Source organism: Neltuma alba, unplaced genomic scaffold, assembly GCF_004799145.2.
Source record: "Neltuma alba isolate B1F8T4 unplaced genomic scaffold, ASM479914v2 tig00012517_pilon, whole genome shotgun sequence".
Lineage (NCBI taxonomy): Eukaryota > Viridiplantae > Streptophyta > Magnoliopsida > Fabales > Fabaceae > Neltuma > Neltuma alba.
Window position 1 is genome coordinate 1 of NW_021636984.1, and position 26,898 is coordinate 26,898.

A 26,898-nucleotide genomic window follows, 5' to 3' on the forward strand; every position below is an offset into this window, starting at 1 on the left:
TTTTATAAAATATTAAATAAATATAAAAAAAAATTTTGTCTTGATTTAGTAGACATGCTTGTTATCATGTGTTCCAAACATCTCGGCGAGATACTGTGTTCGAGAAGCTAAAAAAATCCCCATGCTTCACTGCCCAGCCACCAAAAAAAAAAAAAAAGGTGCTGCGGAGACGGATCGCGTCTCGAAGAGCCAGATTTCCTTTCGTGAACTGCAGATGATGAAGAGAGCGTCGTTGTGCACGCTTCAATGCGCCAACCAGTTGTCGTTCTCACTTTTCGGACAGCACCCCAGCAGTGAGTGCTCTTGGTGATTCCAATCTCCATCTTCATCTTGGGCCTCTGGCTAGGGTTTCTTTCATGGCCCCCATCCTCCTCCTCCTCCTCCTCCTGTCTTCTGTAAACCCTTGCCTCCCCCTCGATATTCACCCTCAAGACAAATCCTCTCTTCTCCTTTTCCGCTCGTGGCTCCATGACCCCTCCCGCTCCTTGTCCTCCTGGCTCCCTTCTAATCCTAACTGCTCTTCCTGGACTGGCCTTACCTGCCACCCCCTCTCCCGCCGCGTCGTCTCCATCAACCTCACCTCCCTCCACTTGTCCGGCCATTTTCACCCTCGCTTCTGCCTCCTCCCTTCTCTCACATCCCTCATTTTGTCGCGCAATCACTTCTCTTCCCCTCTCCCCCCTGCTTCGGCTCCTTCAGTTCTCTCTCCACCCTTGATCTCTCTCACAATCAATTCCGCGGCGCCATCCCTCCCTCCTTCCTCCGCCTTTCCCGCCTTTCTCATCTTATCTTGCACGGCAATCCCTCTCTGGGCGGTCCCCTCCCTCTGTGGATTGGCAACTTCTCTGCTTATTTGCAAACCCTTGATTTGGGTTTCAACTCCTTTCGCGGACCGCTTCCGCTCTCCCTTCTTCTCCTCAAATCCCTCCGCTATTTGAATCTCGAAAACAATCGTCTCTTCGGCACCCTCCCTGATTTTTACCAGCCTTTGGTCTTTCTCAATCTTGCTTCCAATCGCTTTTCAGGTACTTTGCCCTGCTTTGCTGCTTCTGGTGCCTCTCTCGCCGTTTTAAATTTGTCCAACAATTCTATTGTGGGTGGCCTGCCTACCTGTATTGCTTCCTTACAAGCACTCACTCATCTAAACTTATCATTTAACCACTTGACGTACAAAGTATCTCCTAGGCTTGTGTTCACCCAGAAGCTCCTCGTTTTGGACTTGAGCCATAATGACATCTCTGGTCCTATTCCGAGTAAGCTCGCGGACACCACAGACAAAGTGGGCATTTTTCTTCTTGACCTTTCTCACAATCAATTCTCTGGTGAAATTCCGCTGAAAATTACGGAACTGAAGAGCTTGCAGGCTTTGTTCCTCTCCCACAATCATCTTTCTGGGGAAATTCCTGCTCGAATTGGAAATTTGACTTACCTTCAAGTCATTGATCTCTCGCACAACTCTTTGTCTGGTACCATTCCGTTAAATATCGTTGGCTGCTTTCAGCTGCTTGCCTTAATACTTAACAACAACAACCTCTCTGGTGCAATTCAACCCGAATTTGATGCATTGGATAGCTTGAAGATATTGGATATAAGCAACAATGGGTTTTCTGGGGAGATTCCACTCACTCTGGCGGGCTGCAAATCTCTCGAGATTGTAGATTTTAGTTCCAACTATCTTTCTGGATCCTTGAATGATGCAATAACCAAATGGACGAACCTCAGGTATCTTTCTCTGGCTCAAAATAAATTCAGTGGAAATCTGCCCAGTTGGTTGTTCACCTTCGAAGAAATAGAAATGTTGGATTTCTCTGGGAACAAATTTTCCGGCTTCATCCCTGATATTAATTTTAAGGGTGGCTTATTGTTTAACAAGATGGGCATCCCCGTTAGGGAGCCATTTGGAGCATCAAGAAATGTGCAATTGAAAATTTCTGTAGTTGTCGCTGATAGCAATCAATCCAGCTTTAAATATATCCTGTCCTCAGTAGTGGGGATTGATCTATCCACAATTTGCTTCGCGGGGAGATTCCCAAGGGTCTGTTTGGACTAGCTGCCTTAGAATATCTGAATTTGTCGTGCAACTTTCTTGATGGACAGGTCCCAAGTTTGCAGAAAATGCAGAGTTTAAGAGCCTTGGATTTGTCACATAATTCCCTGTCTGGTCAGATTCCAGGAAATATTTCCAGTCTTCCAGATCTGACCCTCTTGAATTTTTCTTTTAACTGTTTTTCTGGGTATGTACCCCGGAAGCAGGGGTATGGGAAGTTTCCCGGTGCATTTGCTGGAAACCCAGATTTATGCTTGGAATCATCCAGCGGAAGATGTGATAAAGCAAGAAATGCATCAATCAAAGGGAAGTCTTTTAAGGAGGATATGATGGAAGGACCAATATCTGTGGGGATTTTCTTTATAAGTGCCTTTGTTAGTTTTGATTTTGGTGTTGTTGCTCTCTTCTGTTCACCTCGGGCAAGAAATTACATCCTCCAGACCAAAGTTTGATGTAATGCCCGTGATGATAACAAATCTTCACCTGTAAATTCCCTCTCTGTTCTTTCTTTCAATAATGAAAATTTAAAGTTTTTTTTAAATATGTTTATTTATTTTATGTAATTATTTTTTTTAATTTTTTACATGACAACAATAATTTAAATTTGAACTATCAGCTTTTACCGTACTCGAATTGATTTGTATTTTCATTTTCTTGTATCCTTTAAAGAATTATAATTTGGATTTTAAATGCTGTGTTATGTTTGTATTTACTAATTTATCCAGTCAACATTCAAATATCTTTTTTTAGATGATGATGGTTAAGATGAGTGAAATTTTAATTTTCGTTATCAGATTATAGAACCGTGGTTAAATTTTGTAATGTGGACTTTTTTTTTCTTCTAACATTTATTTATGGTGTTCTAGAATTGCATTGTGCAAGAAGTACTTCCTCCCATTGAAACGAGCTAGATTTGCATTGCATATGTACTTGCTAGTTTCTTTTTTTCTTTTTTTTTAAACCAGACTACTTGCTGGCTCTCTTTTTTTTCCCACCTTAACCAGAGTACTTGCTAGCTTTAGCGTACAGATATTTTGGCCCAGAATGATCAGATATCTTGATCCTATTTAGAAACTGAAGTGGATTGTCAGTAGACGCGCCCTCGTGCGTGAGCTTCTTGTTAACATAGACGGAATGATCAGGGATCTTGAATCTGTACAGTAACGTTGGTTTTTTTTTTTTTTAAAAAAAAAAAAGCTACGGTAACCGACCTTTTCACCCCACATGAAAAATTCCCCGCGGTTGGCAGTGTTCTTGTCATCTTTACGTGATTTGATGTGAAGTGATATTTTCACCTTCATGGTTTCGGCAGCCGGTTGCCAGGCTTATTAAAAAAAAGAAAACAAAATCATGAAATATCAGAATCCCTGCTCTCTGGAGGTGGGAGGTACGATTGTTGTCAAGAGAGACCGCGGGATGATGCCAGACTCTCGATCTGTGCATTCGGTGGATTCAGTGAAACAGAGAATCCATAATCATGACTTATGACGCTCATCGATCAAACTGCTATGAATTCTTTACAACAGAAAAGCCATAATCAATGTTCCGTCTCACCCACCTTTTCTGCCCGATGTACCAAATTCACATCAGGTCCGTCCATAAGTCTCATGTGCTTCGTGTAGGTCAGAGCCAACCCGTTCTTAATATTATTGGTTATATGTAACAGCATGTCCTTTCCCGTGACCACTCCAACACGTTGACCGGCTGCCCCAATTCAATATGTTGAATTAAATTAAATAATTGCCCATCAAAAAGGCTGTCCATGGCTTGCTCATCCCCCAGTCATCTACTGAGAACTGTCTGTACTATGCTCTATCATCGCCATTCTCACGGCTCCATTTCGACATTACTGACGCCCTATGTTCTCCATTCTACCACCGTAGCAGCAAGTCGTCCTGTCCTAATATTTGATAGGACCGTCCAGGCTGCCAGACGCAAACTGCCACCTCAGAAGGGAAAAAGAAAATGAGACTATTGTATGAACTAATAGAGACGGTAATAAAACAACGTGTATTTTGCTCCTAAATTCCAATAATCCGACTAGCGAAAAGGTAGCTTTTCATGCCAGTCCTTTTGTTTTTGCATTTACGCCAGGAGAATCAAACTCCATAGTGTAACAACTTCGAAAGATCCCATCCGTAGTTATTTAAGCCCACACACACACACACACCCCCCCAAAAAAATAAAAAAAACTAACCTGTTGGACTATTGGATTTGGTGATGTGGTAAAGTCATGCGTCATTCCTTCCCAGACAATCTTACCCTTGTGTAAAAATAATAACCTGTATTCACGCAGTGACTTGTTAGGAAGAGGGTGCGTCAAGACCAGGCTGAGCAAGAAACAGTTTAAGTAAAGGACCTGCAAACTTTACCTGTCAATAGCTCTTTTAATGGTACTATGTTGGTGGGTGACAACTACATAAGATGCAATCTTCCCAGGCTTTCCAAGAGCGTCACGTCCTTTTATGTGAACAGAGCGGATCAGATCCTCAACTACTGTAGAAGCTATGGGATCCAGTCCCGCAGTTGGTTCATCATACAAAAGCACCTGTACAGTATTGCAGACAAGTCATTTACCAGGGGGAGGGAAGGGGACTTTGCAGTTAAATTTACAATATATAATAAGCAGTAAGAGCAGCAGCAGTAACTAGGAAACTCAGCATCTTCATTGTGACCGTAGACACCATTGACATTCGTCATGCCAAAACTAACAGCAAGAACAACAGGCGGTTCAAGGAAGACAATTTGGTCAAGGGAAGAAGCGGAAAGAGAAGGGGATTGCATGGAATTATCATCCAAATCGTCTAATGTAGTAAAAGCGCAGGGTTATTAAGCCTCCAACAACAAGCATAGGAATACAGTTTGTTAAATTCCTGTTTCAATTGTTAGAAAACTTGGGCAACAGGCTCAAATTTTTTTTCATTGAAAAAAAAAAAAACCCTTCCAATGAAATTCATGATATAAGAATTAAACTTGTTCCCAGGTGCATTTGCCTTCTTCATTTTCTGCAGTGATCGAGGGAGTATTTCCCATGAGTTTGGATGATGTACTATGTTGGCTTAATGAAAGTAATTGTGTTTCATTCTCCATACCAGTAGCCTCTTGTATTCCCTGTGCTATTCTGGCAATATTATATCGGGCTAATATTATACTTTAAGGGTATGTTTGGTTTAATTCTGTAAAGCTTAATTCCTGTTAATTGTGATTCCACTCCCACATAAGGTCCATTCGGTTTGTCTATTTTAGTCTGAATGCTGATTCTCGTGGCAAAGCCTATTACCACTTTTCATGGAATAAGGACTCTTCAAAAAAACCTATGAATTCTCATTCCTAGTTGTCTGAATCAACATGTTAACAACTTTACCCTCTTCTCTCTTTCTCTTCCACTCTCCCTTTTGACTTCCTTAGTCTTCTCCCTTTGTCAGTCCTCTCGTCCACAATCAGCAGCGTTACCGTCACCCTCATCTCCACCTCCACCTTCAACCTCATTATGAGCCATCATCCTCTTCTATGGCATTGTCTGCTTGTTTGGAGTTCCAACACAGCCAATCCGCTTCTCCAATGTTTGAACACAGCCACCATTGAACTAGGAGTGGTTCAAGGAAGAAAACAGTCTAGCTCATTATGCACCTTTTCATTTTGTTGATTTGATTCGTTGGATTTAGGTTGAATTTGATTTCTGATTTTGTATTTGCATCTCCTTCTGATTCTATTGATGAAGATGAAAGCACTGGTGAGGAAGAAGGGAGATGACTGAAGGAGGACTGGGGAAATATTTTTCAGGATTGAGGCATTTTTCTATTTTTACTTCTATTTATATCTAATTAAAAATTCTAAAAAAATTCCAATATCATAACAAACTTGTTCACAATGATCATCATTTCATTCCATTCTATTACCATTCTTTCTATAAATAAAACTGGCCCTAAGGTGAACAAAATTTTAGCAGTCAACATACCTCTGGTTCTATTGAATCATTTGTAGTGTCATAAATAATGGACCGAGCCAAGGCAACCCGTTTTTTCATCCCACCAGACAACTCCGAAGGCAGCCGATCCTCAACACCCTGTAAAACAAAATGGTCGGACAAATTAGTCTACATGCTAAAGACAGAAATGTCAATGCAGCAATGGTCAAAGAAAAATGAAGGAGAGTGAATTACGTAGTCTAGTAACATGTCTGAAAACCCTTTTAATTTTCAGAAATTGCAATTTTCTTAACACTGTTACATAACAATTCAATGCCTAGATCACGTAATGGTTGCAACAAGTATCGACACATGTAATTTGACATGTTCAGATGGGGGAAAAAACAATATGCCTATAATCGGACAGAAAATTGCATGAAGTACACCTTTAATCCAACAGCCGCCAAGCTTTCCTTGACAAGCTCTGAAATTTGATCCTCGGACATGCTTGAGTGTTCGTACCTGATCAATAACAAAGCTGGGGCTATTAAATAAAAGAATATGCAACAACAGCAAAATAAATTAAATTTTTAAATTTTGTCACCCCAAATATTAGGACCAAATCTTACAAGAGAAAACCAACATTTTCACGTACAGTCAAAGAATCAAAAAGAGCTGCACTTTGGAACACCTGCAGACAAACAAATAAAACCACAATGAAAAATTACTAGCAGTGAAGAATAAGCATAATGCATATAACACTAAAACTTACTAGTCCAATCCGAAGACCAGATATCTCTTCATCGCTTATCAAACCAGCCCTCTTTTTACCTCTAATGTAAACCTCTCCCTTCTCATTCAACAGATATAATATGCAAGAAATAAAGTAGAATTTGTTTAGAAACAATTTGGTTTAAATTAATGTCACTAACCCAATCTGAATGTAACTGCATGGTTACCTTGTCCGGAGCAAGCAATCCTGCGATAATCTTCAAGACAGTAGATTTGCCAGTCCCAGAGGGACCGATTATTCCAACAGCTTCCCCGTGTCTGATCTATTCATAGTCGAAAAGATGAAATGAGGTCAAATATTCAGCAAGCTCCCTAAAGCGCATAATGATATCCGTAAGACCTCCTTTTTGAACAGAATAGCAGTCATGCTGATTATCGCACCTTGCCAATATTTTTTCCTTTTTTCCTAATTTCATACAAGCATGCCCAGAATATACAAATAAAAAAAGAAACAAAATCAATGGAAGGATAATTACCTTGAAGCTCACACCATTTAGGATTTTCTTTTCCCCAAAAGACTTGTAGACTTCTTTGCACTCAATAAGAACATCAGAATCGTCCTGAAGATCCCCTATTGTGTTTAAGTGTTCTGATTCAGAAGAACCCTACAGATATACTTGTTATCAGCTAACCAAAAAAGAGAATAAAAGGTAAATTTCTCATAAACCAGGGATATTCAACTCCCAGAAGCTAAGATACGATAAAACTAAGGGAAAACGAGTGATCATCAAAATAGAGACACAGGTGGGTGTATTACAGGATAAATTCCTGTATTGCAGCACTTGCACAGGGAATCAAATGGCTCAAATTAGGTAAGGTAATAAACTATGTTGTGATGCATGCACAAAAAACAGCCAACAGGGCATGAACAAAATGGTAATAGGGAACAGGTAGAATAAAGGATTGCACGGTGCAGAGCAAAAGAATAGTTATTACATGCAGACAACAGTGCTAGGCAGCAAGCAATGACAAAACGACAACGACGACGCCAACCAGTAGGGGAAGTAGGCTCGCAAGAAGCGGTCTAGAGGAACAACGAAACGGGCATTGAAATAAAAAGTCGAGAGAAGAACCATCAAATTAGCTGTGTTTAGAAACAAAATACTACAGAATTACATTAAATTTAATCGCCGATGACTCATCGCTCATCAAGTTTCGTGGAGAAGCCGCACAAGCACAAGCACAAGCAGCCTTCCTATGCTCGTTGCTTTGGGCAGCATAGAATGAATTTATCGCCCTCGCATCTGCAGCCACAAATTTATTCGATCGAGAGACACCATGTTGTATGGACGGAGGAAACCATGAAAAGCTTAATAAGGACACCATTCGGCTTGGGAGCAATGGGTTTCTTTATTAGAGAATTAGGGGTCTCGGGTTAGATAGACTATAACCAGAAAAAGCAAAAGCCTTGCCAAATTGCTTAGACTTGTGGGAAATGAAATTGAGTGATATGGAAGCAAGCAGGGGGGAATTTGTGAGCTGGAAAGCCCTTTAGCAGAAGGAAGCAAGTCCGGGGAACCCGAATCGAATTGCAGGTAATAAAACCCTGACTGAACGGAGGCACGCGGATGAATGTCGGGCAAAAATAAGAAGGCGAGAGGAGAAATGCCGCGGGTGGAGCTGGACGGTAAGGAGGGAATTGATCAGCGAAATACGCTGCGTTATTAATAATATAACTCATCTTAAGTGAACTGATTGATTAATTTGAAGTTTGGTAAAAAAAACAAAATATTCATTTAAAGAGATTAAAAAAATAAATTAAATTAATTATTTATAATGAATAGATATTTTTTTTAAAATATTCTAACTAATTAAGTATATTGATTAGAATTAGTATTATTAGAAAGATTATTTTTAAAAAAATATATAAATATAATAGACAAAATAAGTTAACATCTTATATTTAAAATCAAAATAAAAAATAAATAAAATCTGTATCGAAGAACGGAGTTAGTAGTACCATTCTCTCGACACCCGACACCCAGTTCCAATCTCTTATTGTGCCGGATATGCCCATGCCCTAGAGCATCTCTCTTCTTATATTTGACCGCCATTCTCTCAACACCCAGTTCCAATCTCCGATTTACACAACGTGCTGGATATGCCTACGCCCTAGAGCATCCCTCTTCTTATATTCGATGAATAATCATCCGATCCCAACATCCGCTTGACCGTTTTTATTATTGGGTTAATGTAATTTTTATTCTTCAAATTTATTCTTATTTTAATTTTCATCCTTCACGTTTTAAATCATAAAATTTTGGTTTTCTAAATTTTTTTCATCTAAAATATTCATTCCAATTATTTAATGAAAATTTAAATCATTTTAGTCCTTGACAGATTAAAAAACATGTTTAGTTGGATTACAAGAATAAGGATTACATGTAATCCTAATAAATAAATAAAAACTGATTCATTTGTTCCATTTAACTTTTGTAATGTAAAGAATGTTACATTTTGTAATATAGATTACCTATAATAATGTTAAGATACACATGAACGAGAATTACAATATATGAGAATCTGGTTAAAAGACACTATTAGCCCCCACCTTCATGGCCTCCCTGACCACACAACCACCTTCTTATGTCTCTCTTCATCCACTATCCTCCTTCGTCATCTCCATTGCCACCTTCAAGCTTCATTATTATGGGTGCGTCAGCTTCTTTCCTTGTGAGTGGCACCACTCATTAAACCCTCTCCATTCATTGACTTCGCCACCACTGTTAACATGGTGATTAAATTCAGGAGTCGAGTTATTTGGGGCTTCCCTGTAGATCTCAAAAATTTATCATAAGATTCTCAGTAAATACCTCCCATGTGGAACTGACTTCAAGTGAAAACCATTACTAAAAGGAGGCTGGAAATAAAGTGGGTAAAATAATAGCAGTGAAGAAAAGCTACGGCCACTTACTTCAACAATAAGTGATCAGGAGATAATGGCAATACTTGCGATCTGGCTTCTCTCCTTTGCTATTTCCATCTGCTGCTGCACGATGCCACAAACGACGTCGTTTTTAGCCAAAATAAGAGAACAAACTCGTTAAAAATGCCGAATGAGCCAGAGTGGGAAATGACGCACGAGAGGGTAAGGGAGAAAATAGCATCACACTGGTGAATGGCAGCGTGCGTAACAAATGAATAAAAAAATTTACTCCATCGTCACTAATTTATCTCATTCAAGTGTACTTAATAAAAATCGAGAGTAAAGTGCAAATCATATTTATTTGAGTTTTATGTTTTAATTTAGGGTGAAAGTCCAACCAGGCCTATAAAGTTTTTTTCTAAATACATCTCGTATTTTAAAATATTTTGTAATGTATCCGGTACTTTGAAATATTTTTTAGTGGCATTCAGTATCCTATAGTATTTTTTAATGCAATTTTACTCTTAAAAATTGAGGGTGTTGGAGACACCAAAACTTACCATCTTTAATCTTAAATATAAAAGCTAGTAATATTTAGGACCTGAGATAGTAATTTAGAATGTTGGACATATATGAAAAATATATTTCAAAGTTTTGAATGGGTCAAAATATAATTTAAAATGTTGAATGTACTTAAAAAAGTAACTCCATACCGTTAGATGTATTGCAAAATGTTTTAGAATATTAGATGTACTTAAAAAAAATTTCACCCCAAATTAAAACATAAAACTCAAACAAACATGATGTATACTTTGGTCCGCACACTATACTTAACTATAGAATATTAGATGTACCTAAAAAAAATTTCACCCTAGATTAAAACATAAAACTCAAACACACATGATGTATACTCTGGTCCGCACCCTATATACTTAACTATAATGTTATTTTCTCCCTCACCCACTCATGCATCACTTTCCACTCGGACTCATTCAGCCTTTTTAACGAGCCTGCTCTTTTATTTTGGCTGAAAACGGCGGCAGACGGGAGGAGCGAAGGGAGAAACCAGGTCCCAATGCTTGGCCTTTTTTCCTCATCCAATTAGGGACAGAAACAGACTAGACAGCTTGTTAAGAATTTATAGCCTAATATGCATTTAGCCTGGTTTGGCCTAATCTGTTTTTTTAAAAGAGACGAGCTTATGCCTGTTTGAAAGCCTGTTTAACTAAACAGGTCAGGCTTAGGCTCTTTAAAAGAGTTTGTTAAGCATGTTAAGTCAGCCTAGACCTATTAAAAATTTATAATTACAATATATAAAAAAAATAGTTAATGGTATTATTTTTAATGTGTTCTTTTAATTTATTTTTTAATTTTAATATATAGTTAATAGCTTAATCCTCTATTAGATTTTAAAGTTTAATTGACAAGTGAAGATAAAAATATAATTTTAAATAATAATAATAATACCAATAAATAATGTGATCTTTAAATCTTAAAAATATAAATAAAATATGAAAGAAAAATTTTGTTCCAAGAATGATAAATTAATTAACTTATGTATTATTTTAATTAAAGTATGATACTCTCTTTATTCATTGTAGAATTAATAGTTTTTTTCTTTTTGTTTATTTATCTTAATTTTAATTTCTTTTGTATACTTAAAGGTAGTCTTGTTTCCAATTTTAATATACAATTACAATTAGTTTTCACTAATATCTCTGTAAATTATAATTAAGATTTAAAATAGTACTTATGATACTAAAATTTAAATAAAAAACAAAACTAAAAAATTAATTATTATGTATACTTTTTTTAATATTAGTTTTTTAAAAAATATAATTGTAATTTGAATTTTTTAAAAATGCAAGTTTTTTTAACAAGTTTCAGGCTAGATCAGACCTTTATACAAGCCAAGTTTATACTGAAAAATAAGTCTGTAATAGGCCACAAGCTAGGCTCAGGTTGACAAATAAGTCTGTAATAGGTCACAGGTCAAGCTCAGGTCAATAAACTCCAAAACAAGTCTAGTCTATTTTTATCCTTCTGGATCATTTTGCCTTAATTTCTGGACATCGATTATGGCAACAAACAATGAAAAAGGAGGAGGAGGAAGAACGCGACAGTGGAAGGGAAAGGGTCAAGGGAAAAATGTGATAAGGGCATTTTTTGTCTTTTTTATATTTATAATTATTAAATTAAAATTAATACAAAAAATCTTTTTTTTAAAAAAAAATCCCTACATTGCATTATATTCTTTCCTATTATATTACATTCAATTACTTATGATTCAATGAACTAAACGGGTAATTATAATATGAAACTTAAGAAACCAAAACCAGAATAAAAATAAATTTGAAGGTCCACGCTTTATTCTTCTTCCCGGCCTGGCCGCTTGTTATTCTGTTGCATGTTATGATGCGAAGTTTTCATATTTTGTCACTTGATTTTGGCGAAAATTAATTACACATTATCCCCGTAATTTACACTTTTTCCTAATTTACTCTAAAAGGGGTTAATGTTATTATTAACCAGTATGATGGAATTTTAATTTTAGTTCATATAGCTTTAAATGTGATTTTTTATCCCTTGTAGTTTTATAAGAACTTTATTTCAGTTCAACCATATTAATTTTTAGTTAACAATGTTAATTATGGAGATTAAAACTAAAATTTATTAAAAATATATGGGCAAAAATCAAAACTCATTAGAAGTACAAATATTAGGCAAGTTTTGGTTTTTATCCTTGTATCTTTAATCAACTTTAATTTTTGTCTTCATACTTAACGATGTTGACTGAGAAGAGTTGGAACTAAGATCACAATTTAAAACCACAAAAATTTATTAAAAAAAACACTCCTAGACGAAAAATCAACATCGACAATGATACTTTTATTTTTAATCTTTAAAATAAGAGTTAGCTAACTAATTCAAATAAATTTAAAAAATTTGTTAAATTAATTATTTGTAATAATTAGGTGTTGTCTTCTATATAATGTCATTGTTAATCATATGTATTGGCTATAATTACCATTTAATTAAACATTTAACATGTGCAACTATTACAAAAATTATTTTAGAAAAAAATAAATAACTGTGAGAGATAAAATAAGTTGAGGTCTTATATTTATAATCAAATTAAATTTTAAACTAATTTTTATATTAAACACGGGGTTAATAACATTTTTAAAACTCTCATGGCCCTAAGCTTTGACTTGCTGATACCGTCAGGTCCTAGAGCGTGGCGTGGTTTCCTCACGCATCCACACGGCTCAACGAAGTGAGCACAAAACAGGGGGGTGGCTAATGCACGTCTGAATTTCCCATTCAACTCAGCCATAGAGGGAAAAATTGCTGCATGCCATATAATTAAGATTTGCTTTGCAAGTCCAATTATTATTTAGTGGTTGCCTGGGATCAGGATTAGAGTCCCAAAAACACTTATTCGCATGATTTAAGATAAAATTCTCCGTACATATTTATTTTATATTCCGCAAACATGATTAAGAAATTGTTTTTAAGGGATTCTACTGTCATTCTAAATAAGATCTTAAACAAGACTAGTTAACGGGATGCGACGTGTCTTAGATTAGCTTATATTGTCGTCTGTCACCACTGGATGGTTTGTTTGAAATAACGATCAAAAATAATTTTTTTTAATTATGATTTATAAAATATAAAATAACTATGTGGTAAGAGTTTTATTCGAATTTATGTGAAAGTGTTTATATTAAGTAGCTCAAGACAAGCATTTTGAACATGACCGGGCAATTTAATAATTTAGAAAAATTTGAGAGTCAAATAAAAATATTTTTATTTGAATATCTCCACTAGTTTTTTAGATCACCCTTAAACCTTCTTCTCTCTTGTATATAAGATATCCCTAACTAATTCCCGCCTAACACTTTAAAACATTAAATTTGTCTTGATTATATATAAGATATTCCTAACTAATTCCCGCATAACTATCTGAATATCTTATATATGAGATATTCCTAACTAATGATTTCTGATATATTATTATTTTTAATTATATTAAATTTCAACATTACACTAAACTTTACTCTTTTGCTACTTTTCTTAAATACGGGTGTACACAGAAAAAAATATTTAATACTCCTTAAAACTTAAAAGTATGAAATACCCCATAAAAATGAGCAGGAACGCACTTCAGGAGGTGCAAACTGAGTACTCTAATGCTAGTATTGACGTAGATTGGTTAAAAAAAAAACAATGAAAATGGTACACAGTGAAAAAAAAGAGAGGCAGAAGTATTATTCAATTTCTTAACTTTGTAAAAAATTTATTTTTGCCTATTAATCTTACAAAGTATTTTCTTAGCCTCTTACTTTATCACTACTAGTCTCAACCTTAGTCAAAAGAAAATATTACTAGTCTCAAACGATATTTTTTGTGTAATTTCTTTTTAAAATTAAATTAATATGTTAATATTTGAGAGTGTTTTGTTAACTTTTTTTTATTTTACTGCCTGTATTTTTGATACTGATGTCAGGATTTAAAGACCGAAAGAACATTTTATAAAGCGAAGAGAACAAAAATAAAACCTTATACAAAATTGAAAAAACTAAGGATATATTTTTGGCTAAGAAATATAAAACCGTCCATACGTGTCCTCGGCCCCACTTTTAAGAGGAAAAAAAACTACGCCTCTTGTATTTTCATTGCATTTTTTGGTTTACATTAATGGGACAAACTTCCACAGGCCAATTAATATGACAAAGTGGAGAAAGACTCTTGTACTTTGACTCCAGACTCCAGTCATTGTTTAACCTTTGCTCTTGTACGCGTCAAAAAAAAAATATATATATATCAGTAGGAAACGACGCTAGGCAAGGCATGTGTCCCACAAATAGCTAGATTCAGACATCTGCTTATTTATTTATTTACTCTATCTTAACAGTAAAATTTAGCTTCCTCGAATCTTAAATATACAATCAATTTAAAATTTTTAATTAATCATAAATTTAAGAATTTTAATTAACTCTAAATATGATTTTTTATATTTTATACTTTTTTTTCGCCATACCTTTACTTACTGAGATATTATTATTTTGACGTATTAAATTTTAATTGTTAAACGGTAGGATTACTTTTAAATAAGTATCACAAATTTATTATTTTGAATGATAAATAATTAACTTACCCAGGTTTTTAATTTTATGAATTAATTGACAAGACTTTCAGAAAATCGTGACACCATGAGGTTTTCTTGACATGGAATTTAACTAAAGAATTAATATTCATCTTACATGTAAAATTTATTTTATATATTTATGAATTTTTTTTTTTCAAATTAACCTTAGGACAAAACTTACATTGAGCACATTATATCTAGTACATCCAGTTTAGTTCTTCAATTAACATGTGCTACATGGATTCATTAAACGGGTCATCATTTAACACTGTTTCTCTTCCTTATCATCGTTAACCAGTCTCAGTCCCAATCACCTGCCCCTATGTGCCGCAAAGGAGGGTCAGCAGCAATCAAATTAACAAATCCTTTGGCACAACACAAGACGATGCTTCAGGAGTCACTGACACTTTCATTCCCACTCATGAGTCACTAGCAAATCAAGAGACTGTGAGAGGCAGTGAATGCAATGGCTTGTTATAGATTTTAGGTTCGGATCAGGAGTAGCAAATTTTCTTTCCCTTAAAAAAAAAAGAAAACAAAAGAAAAGCGGTTATCCCGCCACGGGGCTACGCGGGTTGGAATTTAGCAAACCCGACCCCCCGCCATTTTTGGGCCGGCTGGGCCCGCGGCTCTCGGAGACGGGGACCCGCGTCGTGGCTGTAACGACCAAAATCCAGATCGGGTGGAAAGGCCACTCAGTAGGTTGACCATAATCCCCGGACCACGGTAAAATGGCGGTGGTCTTCTCGTTGAGAGCACCCTCAATCTGCTCTAATCCGAGACTCTCCCTCTGCCAAAATTTATACTTGAACTCGAACCTACTAAAAATGGCTAAAATCGGAGGCGTTTCATCAACTGCCACTCCCAACACTGACAGAAAACTACCCATACTTCTATTCGATATGATGGACACTGTTGTTCGTGATCCATTTTACCACGACGTCCCAGCCTTCTTCGGGTACACCAATCGTTACTCCCATTTAAACTTAGCTTCTTAATATTCAAACTCCAACTTTCGATCGGGATAGTCATTTTTCATTGTCTGGGCCGTTCAAAGTTTTCCTTGATCGCTATTGCACTGACGTTCATAATTTCATTAGTAATAAGCAGAAATTTTACAAATGCTCGGTGCTTAATCTACTCATTTGCTTTATTGTAATCAATACTCGCACGTCTGACTATTCGAAACTCTAATATGTGGTGTTAACTATCGTGTTGTGCGTAGCCTAGTTTGGATTGACAAAATTTCCTATATAGACACCCAACCCATTTTATTATGCAGCTGTTCTCGAGAGTACCTTTTTTCTTTTAGATTAAATAAAGTTGGAAAGTCATGAAATTTTATGATAGAGTTAATGAATCGATATTAAAAGTGTCCTATTTAAGGGTTTAGAAAAATAGATAGTGACTTATAAAAAGTGTCCTATTTAGGATCCGAGGAGTACGTCTTTGGAAAATAGAAGCTGCCTGTCCTTCCTTTAAGTTAACAGAAGGACAGCTAAGTTGATTTTTCTACGGTTCTTTTATGCTTCAGTCTTTATTCGGGTTAGGACAATGCTACTTGTCTTTTGGAACCCTGACGTATAACGGTTTTTTTCTGCACATATCAATCTTAAACACTACATTGCTGCCTCATTTCATCTGCTGAGAGTATCTTTTATAGAATTGTTTCAGGTGATCACATCTTGTTTTATCTTCATTTGCAACCTTCCAGAATTTGTTCCCTACTTTAAACACTCTGGGTAATCACACAATTATTTCATGTTCAGAATGACTCTGAAGGAACTAATGGAATGCAAGCACCCAACTGCGTGGATGGAGTTTGAAAAGGGAATAATTGATGAGGTAAAACTCAAATTCAGAGGAAAAGAATACATACGAGTGCAGTCATGAATTAAATTATCAGCATTGGACATCTTTCACCGCCTGCTGTGTTCAAACTTGGAAGAGAAATTGAATTAGCACAACACCACTTGTGATAAGCACAACCTTCTACTCCCTTTAGTTCACGGGAGGCTTACTTCCTTCATTTTTCTTGAAGTGCGTATGGCCTACGCTTATGGTTTCTTGAAGGTTCTTCATTGCTTTGGTAATTGGGAATGTTCAAATCCATCCATCACGCAGGATTATTTTTTTCTTCATATATAGCCATATCTTGAGTAAAAGTGATTCCAACATGGGATTATTTGGACTTTGAATTCTTCTGTGTCCTTGATAAATTCTGAAACGGGGAAAAATTTGTGTCTGTGGATTAGTATTCTCAGCAAATATACGTGGATCCTATGTTCGAGTGTTTAATGAGTTGCAAACTTGCAGTGTATTTAGTTAGACCTATTTTGTCCTGGTCGGAACCAGAAACATTTTATTCTTCCAGTTTATCAGAAACTTGACCCCGAGCTGGCCAGCATGTGTGCTCAGCAGTGGGTATCACCTTGCACAAATACACGGATATAGTGCAAAGGGCTGTAAAAATTACTATCTGTTTTTCTTTTCTCGCATTTACTCAGGTTTGTCTCCATATGAGTTACTTGGGAATCTTGAAATGCCCAAGTGACTACCTAAGGATTAAGGCACTGTTATTGTGAAGGTAGATTTAGACAGATAAAAAAGGTCTAGCGTCGGACTTTACCTACTTGGACTGACCTGAATCTCTGATATGGAAAACTATGATGGACTATGGAAAGCGTGCTTCAAGGTAGGCAACCTATGGCACTTGCTTGAGGCCTCCCTTTCCGCTAGAAGCTCACAATCCCAAAGCTGCCATCAAGCCTCATCCCTTAGTGACCTTCCTAGGACTTATCTTTGGCTAAAGATATCTGCCTTAAAGAAGACTTGAGGTAGTGTTTGACCCTGGCCTGAAACAAGTCATTAGACCAGCTTGATTGCTGTCAACAACTCTGGGAAATCACTTAAAAACTTTATGATACCCAGAATTTGCTAGAGAAGGTCAATGTTCCTCTCACAAGGAACCTTCCATGACACTGGCTTTGAACTTCGGAGGATTAGACCAGGGTGCCTTCATACAAGTAAATCTTCATAATGACTTGAATCAGGGTTTTGGTACAAGGGTTCAGCCGCAGTAGCATGCGTTTGTTCTAATCCTCAACCTTCCCATGTCTCCTCGTGTCCTCCATGCATTCTAGGGGCCTCTGAAGACTTTTCACTTTAAAGACTCCCTTATGAACCCCCAACCCACCCTTTTCAGAACCTCGGGAATTATCCGCAACCACTTTCTTTCATGCAAGGAAAGGTCTCATTTATCTTCCGAGCCTTAAGTTTAACCTTCTCTTGTCTTTTGCAGCACTTAGTTAGAACTTAGATGTGTCACTTTCTCCTATTCTAGGGCTCCTACATTTGAAACTAGAAAGAACTTTATGGTTACAACTTACAAATTTTCAATCTTATTCTAACCTTGTGTTTTCCAACTTTTTTGGATCTTGTCTGGGTGATGGGACTTCAAAGGAAAATTATATAGCAGTGATTATATTGGTTTGATATGTAAATCCAATGCATGATTTAGAGTTTGACCTTAAAACCAAATTGTGTACATGCAGGATGTTGATGGGGCCATGCTAAGTGGATCTTGACCCAGTGAGACTTGTAAGTTATAATAGAAGGAATGATAAGAAAATGGGTGAAGAGTAGATCAGTGGCAACTGGCAAGAATGTTTAGTTGTCAGCACCCGATGCATACCTCTGTCATGTAGTAGGTGATGAGAGAGGAATTGATGAGAGAGAATTTGGTCAGAGAGGACTATGATAGGAGGAGGGTTTTTGTCTGAGCCTCTGAGGAGGTTGGGGAAAATCACCTGGGCTAGGAGAGCGTTTTGTCCTTTGAAAAACATATAATTTTCTTTGCTTCCTTCTTCTTTTAATTTCCTCTGGTATGAAATCATTCTGCATTTCCTCGTGCACTTGCTGTGGAAAGGACTGCAAACTTTTACCCAGACAGTCCAATTATTTGAAGATGATTTCATCATATATACCAGTCAAAGGAAATGAAATGACATAAACGTGCAAGTCATTAGCTCCAGGCAATCTTTGCTGGTAAAGCCTGGCATTCCAATCCTTCTTTTGATGTTTGCCAGACTTCTCTCATCGTGTCAATTCATTGCAAGATTTTGAATGTGTATTTTGAAGATATTGGATGTTCTCCACTAACAATACTTAACGTCTTATTTGTTTTTTTGCCAACAATTCTTAATGTCTTATAGATCTTGTTCCTTTTATATATATATGTTATCCAATCAATTTATTACTCTTATTCTATAGTCTCTCCAATGGGCATCATGTAATATTTTGAAGTTTCCTTCCTCTTTTTTTTCTTACTTGAATATACTCCAAACTTCCCTGCAATTTTTAAATCTCTAGTAGATTCCTCTGTATATTGAAAATGTATACAAGGCTCTCAAGAATCTGAAGGGGATTTTAAGAGTATATGATGAAAAAATTTTCCTTAGAAACAGCAAGCTCTACACTCATTGCTTGGGTGTATATTGTTTCCTTTAAAGAGTTGAGTTTTTTCTTGTTCAACTGAATGCTACCATCACTTGTGTAATTCTCTAGAGTTTTGGGGGATGATGAACATGTTTTATCTTTGTTGTCTGTCATTTTCTCATGATCTATTCTCAGATCTTCTGTATGTAATGGTATAGAAGTTATATTCATCACTGCCTTTTTTTTAGCGAACTGTGTCATTTTCTTCCAGACGGAGCTGGCAAGCAAATTTTTTAAAGATGGAAGACCTTTTGATTTGGAAGGTTGGTCTAAAATTCTTGTGTCTAAAGCCTGATCTTTTAATTCAAATCTTGTGTTTTAATTTGTTTGGTAGATTGAAAGTCACTTTTTTTCTGGTGAAGTTTTGGCATATATTCATTTGCTGGGTTGCATAAGAATTGCAATATATGCGTATTAGCATACCATATATACGCCAGCGTACAGAACATCTTAGGTTTCTCGTAATTTTTTTTTTTTTTGGCAAGTATTTTAGAAGTTGTAACAGCTGTCTCTCTCCCAGAATGCTGAAGCAGGTAACTGAGCACTGACTAGCGTCTCATTGACAGACTGAGACTGGATGTAGAAGTATTGCTTGTGTTAATCCAAGACAAATTGCTGACTTATTTTAATTTCCTGATAATTGATTTGCTATCTGCTCTGCTCCTTATGCTTCTAATTCTCCTCATAGGCATATTATATGAGTCTAATTTAATCAGGCGTGTGCTCATTTTTAAAATGCTTTTGGAGATTCAGTTTTCAACAATACAATTCAGCACTCCTGAAGTTCGTTTTATGTACTTGCTTTTGTGCTCAATGCAAGCCCCATCCCCAAACCCGCTTGGAAATCACCAAAGCCGCTGATATGTGTGTGGATGTCTATGTTAGGCCTCAAATCTTGTATGAGAAGTGGATATTCCTATATCGAAGGCACTGAAGAATTGCTTCTTGCCTTGAAGCAAAATAACTATGAGATGCATGCATTTACAAACTATCCCATATGGTAAGAGATTTGTTCTATTGTGATTTATTATTCGGTTTTGATTTCCATGATCAGAATGGTTCCTATTGTAGGTACCAGTTGATTGAGGACAAGCTGAAACTATCCAAATATTTATCTTGGACATTTTGTTCGTGTACAACTGGTATTTTACGTAATCCGGCAATTTGTTAGACTTGCCCTCTCCTGCTCACTCTGTGTGCCTTTTATGTCGATTTTGGTGTTGTCTAGGGAGAACTGGGGCAGTCTTATGATTGTACCATTTTCTTGTTGATCTCGTTGCTTGACTAGGAAATATAGAGTTTGAGATATAAATTCAAGTTATTTTGTCACCCTTACGCAGTAAAAGACAATTTATTATGTTTTCAGGAAAGAGAAAGCCCGATCCAGAATTCTTTATGGAAGTTTTGGGACATCTTGGAGTTGATCCGTCAAATTGTATTTTTGTGGATGACAGGTTCTTACACTATCTAAAACTGGATCTTTATTAAATTTTAACCATAACTAGATTACTGAACCCACACACTTCCGAATGGGGAAAAGGAAAAAAATTTAAAAATTGCATGTAAATTGAAAAGTTGCATCAATAGCAATGTAATGGTAGATTTTATTTTAATTATATGTATATGTTGATTTTTTTTTTCCCTGATAAAGGCGTCCAATCGTCATCTACTTGTAACAAAATCAAGGTTAAAATTGATATCTTCTATGGTCATACTTTTGAGTTAAGGGCATAGGTCGTGGGCTAGGGAATCCATGTGATGCAACTGGAAAGGGAGCTCTTTATAAGCAAAGCAGGCATTAGTATCGTTATTTAATTCTCCATCCTACGGTTCTCTTCTTTTGGGTTTCATTTGGGCAACATGATTTTCGAATGGGGATGTGCTAAAAGTTTTGGAGACTTTTCCCCCGTCGATCCAAAACTGGTTGTGCGGCAAATGATTTTATTTTATTTTATTTCATGAAAATAGTAGGCAAACTAGACCGGAAGAGTTGGATCTTTTCAGACTGGCGTACTTGATGCTAACATGGGTATTACTTCTCCGATCCCCTTGCAGGATAAAAAATGTCGAGGCAGCCATTGAATTTGGCATCAGGGGTATACATTTTAAGAATAGTAATGCGCTGCGTGAAGAACTGTGCCTGATGGGGATTGACATTACAGCAAATGGGGATCATCATAAGCTGATCTGACACGAAAACTCATTTTCTTAAATTGAGCTCTTCCGGGGAAACTTTTCATGGTGACGCTCGGGCCATATTTGGGTTGGAATAAGTCATTTTTTTAGTTTGCAAAAAAATACATGCAAAACAAGAAAAGGGGAGTTTTTTTTTTTTGGGCCTTGTACTCAAGTTATTAAAACTTAAATCAAAAAGGTGTTTGGCTGACTCCAAAAGTATTGTTCAGAAGTACTTTTTTATAAATCGAGATAAACTCATTTACATATTTATTTCATATATCGTAAAAATACTTTTAAAATTATGGTTTTGTTCTTACCCATATACCCCTTAAATATGTTTAATTTTTTTTAAGTTTTAAAAGTGTATTTTTGTCCTTATAAACTTCACTAATGAAAAATGTTGAGTCAGCGATTTTAAAATGATGTCTCAACATCCATTATTTTTTGGCCCATGATGACTTTACATTCAATGACATTAATTTTTAATTTAAAATATGTAAATTTAAAAATGTTTTAAATAAAAGATTGGGGTGACTTTTTGGGAATTTTAAATTTTAAAATGTCCGGTATTGGTATGGGATTTTTGAAATTGAGATGATTTTTTGAGAATTTTGAATTTTGAATTTATTTTATTAAAAAGTTCCCAATAAAATTTGATTCGTTTACGTCTTGACCGTTAATGACACTTCAAGATCAATATATCAATTTAATTCCAATTCCCGACAGAAAATTCAAAATTATTGTAAAAGACCTCTCGTCTTCAATAATTTTTTGTTACTGAAATCTTGTACTACCCATGAAACTAAATTAGGTTGGATGTAGTGTTTAGATGGTGCGATTGAAATGAGTGAATTGCATTATTAGTTATTAATATGATATCTATCCATTTAATGACGGCTTCTTTCCCTTTGAATAAACAACGGAACTCTTTTGACCAAAAAAAAAAAACAATGAAACTCTTCATGCTATAATAAACATTTCCTTCTATTATTATCTTGATTAGTTTCCCAATGCAATTCATTTTGAAATGATTGCAAGTATTCACAGAAGATTTTTAATATCAATCCATTTGGTTTAAGAGGGAGGGAAGACATCCAAAACTATTTTGGTATTATGAATAAAGTGCAATAACATGAAAGAAACATGTCAAATTGTTGGTCATCTGAAATGAAAAATACATGCAAAAGCAATAATTCCATGTGCAAGATGAGCGACCAATGCCATGACGATTTTATCACACAATCAGTTTTGCAAAACCAACTTTGATATATAATAATTAAACCTTATAATTAAAATGAGAGGACTCCTACAAAAAAAATTCGTCACAGATATTGTGGTATTAATATCCCAGTCACTAAATTTTTAAAATGCATTTGAAAAATAATTAATTTATTAATAAGATGGTTATGCTTTGTCAAATTATCACAGTTGACAGTCTAATTTGATTACGCTTTTCTTCAAATATTCTTTCTTTTGTTGTCAACTTTTTTCAGATAATCATAAATGATAATATAATTTTATTAATATTACACCAAGTAATAATACACTAATTAGGAGAAATTTCTGGTTATATTCTTAAAAACATACATTAAAATCACAATAATTGTGATCCTAACCTGACCCTCTTGAATCTCAACTGGGTATTATAAGATTTTAAGTATAAAAAAAATTGAGGTTATATTCTTAAAAGCATGCATTAAAATCACATTAAGTATAATACCCGACCGGACTGGCTTAAATCTTAACCGGGTATTATAAGATTTCAAGTATAAAGTTGAGATATGCGGATATCTAAATGTTTTTTTTATTTTATTTTATCAACATCTCTATTTCCCTCTCATTGAATCCTGACAAAATATATCTTAATAAATTAGAAATATAAATATATAATGACGTAAGTCCTTCAAATTTGCATTTAAAAACATAATATAAAGCAATACGCACCTATCCGTGCCATGGAAAAAGATTATAGTTATAGGTAAATAATTACTTGTTAGGGGAAAAAAATCCTAAAAAATACTACTTAAAATTTGAATTTTCATATCAGTCCTGTGTTTTACGTTTTAATAATAACAACCCATATTTATGAAAATCATTAATTTGAGATTTTGAAATTAAGTAGTATTTTTGAGGATTTTGCTTCTTTCAAAATCCGAAACACAGATATAAATTATTATATAGCTAGTAATAAACTAGAAAACCAAGTGTTATGCCAGGTGTGTTTTCAATCTCTCATGTTAAAACTTAAAAGTTGAGGGGTTAATATATTTTTTAGTTCATAAAATTTCGGTTTATTTTTATTTAAGTCGCTTAAATTTTAATCGTGAGAATTATTAAGAAATTTTGAGGAAGAAATTTAATTACTAATGACAAATGATCAATTTGAATATGTTGTCATTTCTTATTCTGAAACTTGTTATTACTTACTCTTTACTTGGCGATAAACTTTAAGATAATTAAATCTCATCATTAGGACATGGTTATAATTCTCCCATTTCAAATCCATGATTTCAATCATTGGAATTTAGTTAGTTTTAAAACGTTAATATCTAAAAGTGCAATAGTATTAAAATCTATTAAAATGTCAACAAAAAAATTATGATGATGTGGATTTATAAGATGACGCTTGGTTAAATCTTGTATAGATAACAAAAAAGTAATAAAAAAAAAGTCTTCATATGGAGGCTGTTTAGCCCCTTGTTTTTTTTGTCTTGGAAGTTATTCTATTATCCAAATGAGATCTAATTAGATATTATTTGATGAGTTAATATCACCACTTTTAATGATATTGACGATGATACTTTAACAAATTTTGATCATTGTTGCACCTATAGGAACTAATGTTTTAAGACAGAATAAATTTAAGAGACTAAAATTATTAGTTTGAAATTTAAAGAATAGAAACTAAAATGGGTTCAAAGTTGTAAATTCAAAGTTGAAACTTTAATTGTAAATTACTATTGATTCTACAAAACTCATCTGATTCTTAATATAGAACGTAATTATTAAGTTAATTTTGATTTTAAATATAAAATCTATTTATTATATTTATCATTTTTTTTCCTAAATTACCTATGTATATACTTCCCTAACCATAATAAAATAAGGGAGGGAGGAAATATATCAAGAAAAATGATTATGATATTTTTTAAAAAAAAATGTGATATTTTTATAATTAATTAACGTATCTAATTTTATTTAATCTAATCAAAACAAACTAGATAAATAGATATTATGTTAAGTATATGAAGCGGGGCCGCACACAAGCCACCGGGGAGACGAGCGAAGCAGAATAGCGTAACCCAGGCATCCAAGAGAAGAGAGAGACGAAAGAGCGATGTCTTGTGCTTGCGGAGTGAAGGCCATCCGTCTACAGGTCCAGCTTCACACATGTTCCTTGCGCCCTCCTCGTGCCCCACCATCCCAGATGCTCTCTGCTCTGACTCCCTCCCTCCCTTCCATGCCCAAGCTTCTCTTCCCCTACAAACCCCAACCCAGACCCACACTCGCAACCGCGCCCCTTCGTTGCTTCTCTGGTACGCCGCTTTCTATTTCTCCTTCTTCTCTTTTTCCTTCCTCTTCTTATTACCATTAATCACGCGTCTCGCCCCCCCCCCCCCTTCTTTTTCCTCTGCCCTAGGGTTTTCAAGAATCGCTAATTCTCTGCTTGCGCCGCTCCCATTTCTCAATTTACTTGCTTATTATTATTATTATTTTTTTAATCCTTGATGTTATTATTTGCTTTCTCAGAATTCCTCTATAGATTCTCGTAATTTGCACCCACCTGTCCCGCGCGCTGCTTGAATTGATTTTTCACCGCTCCCCGGCCATTTATCTGACATTTAAATTAGTTGGATTTTAAAAAAAAAATTTCGTTAACACTGTCGCCCATCTAACTTTGGTTTTTTTTTTTTGGACGGCGAATCTCTTTTATGAGTTAGTACTGTCTCACGGCTCTTTCTGTTTTCTGTGCCTGTTTTGGTGCCCGCACCCATTTTTACAGCGTTAACTCCTGAACTCAAGTCCACCTTGGATAAAGTCATTACTTCAAATAAAGTGGTTCTATTTATGAAAGGGACTAAAGAGTTGCCGCAGTGCGGATTTTCGAGCACAGTGGTCCAAATATTGAAATCTTTCAATGTGCCTTTTGAGACTATAAATGTCCTGGAAAATGACTTGTTACGCCAAGCTCTGAAGGAGTATTCCAGCTGGCCAACCTTTCCTCAGCTATACTTAGATGGAGAGTTCTTTGGTGGCTGTGATATCACTGTTGGTATGTCATGTTTATTCAATTCCACCTGATTTTTTTGGTTGCTTTGCTCAATTCTGCCCCACTCACGTTCCGCCATGCTAATGCTCGAATGACGACTTAGGCATATCATGCTAATAATTTCAAGTTTTCAAGAATTTGACACCTGCTAGAAGTTCAATGCTTTTTTCCCCCCTTGGTGCGTGTGTTAAGAGGAGGCGTCAAAGACCCCCAAAAAGACACTAAACAAATACGGAACTACAGCACGCGTGTGGTAGCCGCCCGCAATGCTCTTACTGAGTCTGGTTGCCCATTCTCCGGTGATTTCCCCGCTGGTGGGATAATTAAAACAAGACCAGTGGCGACTGTAATTGTTAGTGGTTAATCCGGAGCGAATGAGTTGTCTAGGAAACGACTATGATGGACTTATAGTGTTTTATATTTGACGTGGGAAAATGAAAGTCAATTTGATAGTATCCAGTATAGTCTTCTATGTATCTCTTTCCGGAAAAGTAGTGCCCACACTGGAGGGCAGATTTTGTTTGTATAATTTTAATTTATAGAGTCTCTTAATCTTGATAACAGCACGATTTTCGCATCTTATATCATAATTTATGTGCATAAGAAGTTGCCATTCATGGGAAATATCCTTATCCATGACCAAAAATGTAGTGGATTTCGAATGATGCTGGTTTTATGTATTCAATGCATTCATGGCTTGCACTCCGTCACGTTTTGTTTGGCTGCAGAGGCATATCAGAGCGGAGAATTGCAGGAACTGCTGGAGAAGACGATGTGCTCCTGAAGCATCCTTTAGCAATTCATTCATGCTGGCTGCCTATTGCGATTACTGCACCGCAATCATCCTTGGTATTTGGGTGCAAACCGGTCAAGGTGGCTGATGAGAATCAAGAATATCTCACCGAATCAACTATTGTTGCTTTGTGTTGTGTCCACGACCTTTGTTCAGTTCAATCATTTTTACCTCCCTCGCTTTGTACAGCCTTTCAAGTGTGCCATGTGTTTTCAGTTCAGTAAAGCAGTCTGCTTTGTTGTCCGCATCTTTTATCTTAATATTTTCCTTTTATTTCTATGAACCTATTTTTTTGGAATGTTTTATAAGTAACTTTTCAATAATGATTTATGAAATATAAGTTAAGTATGTAAGAGTTTTGTCTTGATTCGTGTTAGATGTGCTTATTGATACTTA

At 35.6% G+C, this 26,898-nt stretch overlaps 4 protein-coding genes across 4 annotated transcripts; 3 read left to right on the forward strand and 1 right to left on the reverse strand.

The window, feature by feature from the left end:
* The first annotated feature begins 196 nt into the window (after nucleotides 1–196).
* Nucleotides 197–2,561, forward strand: LOC114727998 (receptor-like protein CLAVATA2). Its single transcript, XM_028914800.1, is given in 3 exon segments — nucleotides 197–678; nucleotides 681–2,003; nucleotides 2,006–2,561. Coding segments are annotated over 3 exon segments (2,139 nt in total). The 5' UTR covers nucleotides 197–356; the 3' UTR covers nucleotides 2,500–2,561.
* An 879-nt stretch (nucleotides 2,562–3,440) lies between these two features.
* LOC114727999 (protein TRIGALACTOSYLDIACYLGLYCEROL 3, chloroplastic) lies at nucleotides 3,441–8,365 on the reverse strand. The gene is made up of 10 exons (XM_028914801.1): nucleotides 7,863–8,365; nucleotides 7,223–7,351; nucleotides 6,914–7,009; nucleotides 6,727–6,804; nucleotides 6,584–6,645; nucleotides 6,401–6,476; nucleotides 6,006–6,113; nucleotides 4,420–4,595; nucleotides 4,245–4,329; nucleotides 3,441–3,986 (listed from the first exon to the last, which is right to left on the reverse strand). Exons 1-10 carry the CDS (start codon nucleotides 8,070–8,072, stop codon nucleotides 3,948–3,950), a joined length of 1,059 nt encoding a protein of 352 aa, XP_028770634.1. The 5' UTR covers nucleotides 8,073–8,365; the 3' UTR covers nucleotides 3,441–3,947.
* Nucleotides 8,366–15,473: 7,108 nt separating this feature from the next.
* On the forward strand, nucleotides 15,474–21,577 carry LOC114728000 (flavin mononucleotide hydrolase 1, chloroplatic-like). The gene is made up of 7 exons (XM_028914802.1): nucleotides 15,474–15,722; nucleotides 16,534–16,609; nucleotides 19,473–19,524; nucleotides 20,147–20,261; nucleotides 20,333–20,403; nucleotides 20,628–20,715; nucleotides 21,317–21,577. Exons 1-7 carry the CDS (start codon nucleotides 15,496–15,498, stop codon nucleotides 21,450–21,452), a joined length of 765 nt encoding a protein of 254 aa, XP_028770635.1. The 5' UTR covers nucleotides 15,474–15,495; the 3' UTR covers nucleotides 21,453–21,577.
* A 3,119-nt stretch (nucleotides 21,578–24,696) lies between these two features.
* Nucleotides 24,697–26,898, forward strand: LOC114728004 (monothiol glutaredoxin-S7, chloroplastic-like). Its single transcript, XM_028914806.1, has 3 exons — nucleotides 24,697–24,975; nucleotides 25,443–25,712; nucleotides 26,438–26,898. The coding sequence occupies exons 1-3, from the start codon at nucleotides 24,777–24,779 to the stop codon at nucleotides 26,491–26,493; spliced, it is 525 nt and encodes a 174-aa protein (XP_028770639.1). The 5' UTR covers nucleotides 24,697–24,776; the 3' UTR covers nucleotides 26,494–26,898.

Excerpts from the sequence above, each read along its gene's own strand:
- LOC114727999 (XM_028914801.1), bottom strand. The coding sequence starts at position 8,072 with ATGGTGTCCTTATTAAGCTTTTCATGGTTTCCTCCGTCCATACAACAT. Across the intron at positions 7,352-7,862 it reads CATCGGCGATTAAATTTAAT|GGTTCTTCTGAATCAGAACA; the intron begins GTAATTCTGTAG and ends GTATATCTGTAG. Across the intron at positions 6,477-6,583 it reads GAAAATGTTGGTTTTCTCTT|GTACGAACACTCAAGCATGT; the intron begins GTAAGATTTGGT and ends GTTATTGATCAG.
- LOC114728000 (XM_028914802.1), top strand. The coding sequence starts at position 15,496 with ATGGCGGTGGTCTTCTCGTTGAGAGCACCCTCAATCTGCTCTAATCCG. Across the intron at positions 19,525-20,146 it reads AAGACCTTTTGATTTGGAAG|GCCTCAAATCTTGTATGAGA; the intron begins GTTGGTCTAAAA and ends TGTCTATGTTAG. Across the intron at positions 20,716-21,316 it reads TGTATTTTTGTGGATGACAG|GATAAAAAATGTCGAGGCAG; the intron begins GTTCTTACACTA and ends ATCCCCTTGCAG.
- LOC114728004 (XM_028914806.1), top strand. The coding sequence starts at position 24,777 with ATGTCTTGTGCTTGCGGAGTGAAGGCCATCCGTCTACAGGTCCAGCTT. Across the intron at positions 24,976-25,442 it reads GCCCCTTCGTTGCTTCTCTG|CGTTAACTCCTGAACTCAAG; the intron begins GTACGCCGCTTT and ends CCATTTTTACAG. Across the intron at positions 25,713-26,437 it reads TGGCTGTGATATCACTGTTG|AGGCATATCAGAGCGGAGAA; the intron begins GTATGTCATGTT and ends GTTTGGCTGCAG.